Here is a 4,144-nt window from a genome sequence, read left to right on the forward strand (position 1 = left end):
GGGCCCAACTTGCTCCTAGTAGAAAGAGAAGCGAACCTCCCTGATTCACCATGCTGGACCCAGACTGGAAGCATGAAAGGTGCTTCCAAAAATGCCTCTTCCAACCTGTCCCCATCCGTACAATGTTACCAAATAAAACCATTCATACCGACAACCGAATTTATCAATCAGCATAATACAGTTAGTAACAAAGAAAAGCAATTTTCACATTTTATTATACAACAATGTTCATCATAGGAAAAGGCTTAATGTTTTTAATTAAATACAGAAGCAAATTATTTAGTGTTTTCAGAGAGATTGTTCACCTGCCCTTGAAAAAACTAACACCTGTTTGCAAACAAAAGAATTGCCAGAGTTGAATCAAACCATTTGCTCTCTTTTCAGGACCCAGCTATTAATCTCTTCTCTACACAGTATCTAACACATAGTAGGAGCTAAACAAATAGTTCTTGACTGACTGGGGTGTTCTTTAATCCCTATCCTATATTTCCTGACCCTAAACTGGATCTTGATTTATAGGGTAAAATCTCCACCCATCCATTCCTAGGGTAGCTCAGTGTCTTTCAATAGCCTTTGATACATAACATTGGTTTAGAGACACCTGCCTGAGGGGAATGACTGAGGGTTTCAGAGAAAGAAACACACAAATGCAGGCACAGTATGAGGTAGAGACAAAACAATGCTAAAATGTAGAGTAACAAAGAGATAGATTCAGGGATGGAAGATTGCAGGAGATAGTGACAGCCAAATGAAGTCAGAGGGACTTAAAACTCACAGTTTAAGACAAAGAGATAAAAAAAGGTTGGGCAAAAATGGTTTCTTTTCAGCTTCGATGTTTTATAGCAGACATTATGGCAGAGAAAGGAAGACAAGGCAAGGAGAATAAAGAGACAAAGGAAGGCAAAGGAGACAGGTGGACAGCCAGGTACGACTGCCCATCTTTAGACCTGGCCTTGAACCCTTGTGCTATCCTTGCCTCACACCCCCCAAACTGAGCTCCTTATTGCCTCAGCGCTCCATACTCACTCTTGGCTCCTACCACAGCTCCAAACAACCATCTCCCTCTAACCTCATCTAAAGATCTCTGAACCAGTCTTTGCGTGTCCAAATCCTCCCTCCAACATCCTCCATGAAGCTTTCTCACAGCTCCAGCCCATACTCAGCTCCCTCCCTCCTCAATTCCTAAAGCAGTACAGTTCATACCACACCCACATCCCCTAACCACAGGATATGTGTTGTTTTAGAGTTGGTCCTCAGCTCATATGAGCATATCTTGACTCCCACAGGAGAACTGTGGGTTTGTCAAGCCTCCAAATTCTCTCATATGTTCCAGGATTCCCCCATGATACCCAGTCCAATACTAGTTATCACTAAGTGCTCAGTGAATACTTGTGTTCTGACCAGTCCCTAAGGAGTGCCAACAGGGCAACCTCACAGTCCATTGGTAAATAGCGTTCTGCAGTTTGGCCACGCTGGGCCATCTCCTGGGCTCCTGCGCCCCCTGCTGTCCAGGAGGGGATCTGCAGGAGGACAAAGCAGGTCGCAAAGGTGGTCCTGACCCAAGGAGGCTGACAGTGGCACTCCAGCCTCGCGGTGGCCCCAGGCACCTTCCAAGGGTTCTGATAAAGTTGGTGGGCGCAGCAAGAAACAGCTTCTATGTTCTTCCTAGGTGTCTGGGCACACCCCACGGCCTCCCAGTGCCCAGAGTGCTGCAGACCGCACCCCATCTTGCCCTACCCGAACGGGGCGCTCAGAGCTTCTCGTCCAGCTCCAGCTCCAGCTCCAGGCCCTGGTTCTCCCAGGAGCCCCCACGTACTACCGGGCCTGGGCTGCCGCCGTGCGACCCGCTCAGGTAGTTCTGGATGACGGAGGCGCAGTCCAACCGCTCCATGAGGGTCATGAGGTAGTGCAGCTCCTGCAGGCTGCCATTCTGCTCCTCAAACAGCTCCAGAATGGCTGCAGCAGGGCTGCGCTGGCACGACAGGAATCTGGCCAGGAGCGGGTGGGAGAAGAGGAGAGGAGAGAGAGACACTGCAGTGAGATCCGCCCCACGACCCCGGGGCCCCAAGCTCTGGTCCATATTCTGCTGTTGCCTGCCTTCCAGGGGACTCATACGTATGAGGGCCCAGGATTTTGAAATCCGAGATTTCGCTGGCTCAAAGACAATTCCTCTCTAAGCCTCAGTTTCCTCTTCTTCCACCCAAGGCTTGGATGAGAGGACCTCTAAGGTTGCTGCCAGCCCTGATGTTCTGTAATTGCCCTCTTTACCTTCCCTACCCTAAACACACTCTCTCCACCTCCTCCTTGTCTCCAGGACACAACGTTCTACCCACTACTGGGCAAATAGTTGTTCTAAACCATGGCTTTTAGCAAGACCCTCCCCTGCTCGAAAACTTTCCAGTCTCTTTTGCCTACTAACCAAGCCCACACCCCTGACTTTCTTGCTCATCTACTACTTGGCCTCGCTCTGTTTTTTCTAACCTTTTCTACCAGCTCTCATCTTGAACCTTACTTTTCAAGGCCTATCCCTTTCCCACTTTGTATATGCCCCGCCCACAACCACCTCGGTTACTCCTCCCATACAGAAAGGCTGGTCCACCTTCCCCACCTCCCTGTAGCCCTTTCTAATTTCCATCTCCCAGGGGAAGGAGACCATTCTGCACGCCTCAGTTCCGACTTCTGATCATAACTTCCACATGTCTTCGTTATTCTTGCTTTTCTGTCTCTGTCTGTTTTCAGCTTACTCTGCAAAGTGTATACATACAGTATGGCTCAAGGAACATCCGCCTTTATTCTGTTAAGCACTCTGTATCCTTTACTAGAGTGTGAGCTCCTAGGAGCTAGGACCATTTATCCTGTGTCCCTAAGCTTAGCATAGTTTTCCAAGACATAGTAGGTATTGATAAATGTTTAATAAATGGGTGATTTTAAAATCCACCCTGCTTCCAGCTGGGTGCAGCTCTAGTCCCATCTTCTGGGTGAAGTCTTCCCTGACCACTGTACTTATAGACAGGGTTCTGCGGCTAAGCTCAGACTTATTCTTCTACTGATTTCTCTAGACAGAGACCATGGTTACATCGTCCCCATTATGGCTAACATTTATTGAATTAACATGTGCCAGTTGCTCAGCGACGTGCTTTATACGCATTATCTTATAGTCTGTCATTCTACCCCTCAGGGCACAGCTTGTCAAGCATTCAATATATACCAAATGACTTACATGTTAACTGATACATTTTTAAGTATTTATTGAATACCTACTAAGAACCAGGCATCATTCTAGGGACTGAGAATACAGTGATAAATAGAAAGAGCTGCCCTTTTATGAGGAATAAGGTGGGAAAAGCCATTCTCTGCCTTTTAAGCTGCTTCCTTATCTAGGGTCCTGAGATCCCCCCTCCTCTCCCATTCACAGACATCACCCCTCTTACCGGATCTTCATGCCACAGAGCCCCAGGTGGGAGGCCAGTCGACGCCAGTCATTGCCAGTGATGCTGCTTGGCTCCAGCAACATTTGCAGCTGCTCAAAGAGCTCAGGGGGCAGCCTGAGGCCAGGGGGAAGGGTGTTCTCAGAGGGGAGGATCAAAGACACCCAGTCTGGATCCACACACCCCCCTCGCCCCCCGCCAAATGCTATACTTGCCCAGTAGGCACTGGGCAGGAATCCCGAACACTCCCCAGGAGGCAGCCCAAGCAACCGTCACCTCACCTATTGCATGGGGGCGGCTGGGAGACAGGGGGAGGCGCTGCCCAAGCTTCTTCCTCTGATGCCTGGAATCTGAGGATTTCCATGTACTTGGTCTCCAAGCCCTGGGCCAATAGAGGAGCCAGGAACACACTTAGGGATCATAAGCCATCCCCTGGGCAAGAAGCTGGGGAACCTATCTTCATTCCTCACGTCTTTCCTTAAGTCTGTTACCCAAAGCCACTTTACCAGGAGACTCAGCCTCACTCCACCCTGGACCCTCCACCCTCTGCTTTGCTGCCCCCAAAACCTTCAGCCTTCAGTTTGCCTACTGAGATCTTTGGGGCCTGGGACATGAAAATCAAACAGCGTGTATATTAAGACACCAGAAGTTCGGGGCTGGGGGAAGGTCATCCAAAAACAGAGACACTGAACTCAGGCATACATGTCCCCTTCCCT

General features: G+C 49.2%; 1 protein-coding gene across 1 annotated transcript in view; it reads right to left on the reverse strand.

Annotated features, from left to right (window-relative positions):
* Positions 1–244: 244 nt before the first annotated feature.
* The window catches only part of UNC5CL (unc-5 family C-terminal like), a 13,293-nt gene continuing 9,393 nt past the window's right edge, over positions 245–4,144 (reverse strand). Inside the window, exon 9 of the mRNA XM_011354570.2 lies at positions 245–1,988. Coding sequence (XP_011352872.1) covers positions 1,751–1,988 — 238 coding nt within the window. The 3' untranslated portion in view covers positions 245–1,750. The remainder of the gene's footprint in view (positions 1,989–4,144) is intronic.

This window comes from Pteropus vampyrus, unplaced genomic scaffold (assembly GCF_000151845.1).
Source record: "Pteropus vampyrus isolate Shadow unplaced genomic scaffold, Pvam_2.0 Scaffold18, whole genome shotgun sequence".
NCBI lineage: Eukaryota > Metazoa > Chordata > Mammalia > Chiroptera > Pteropodidae > Pteropus > Pteropus vampyrus.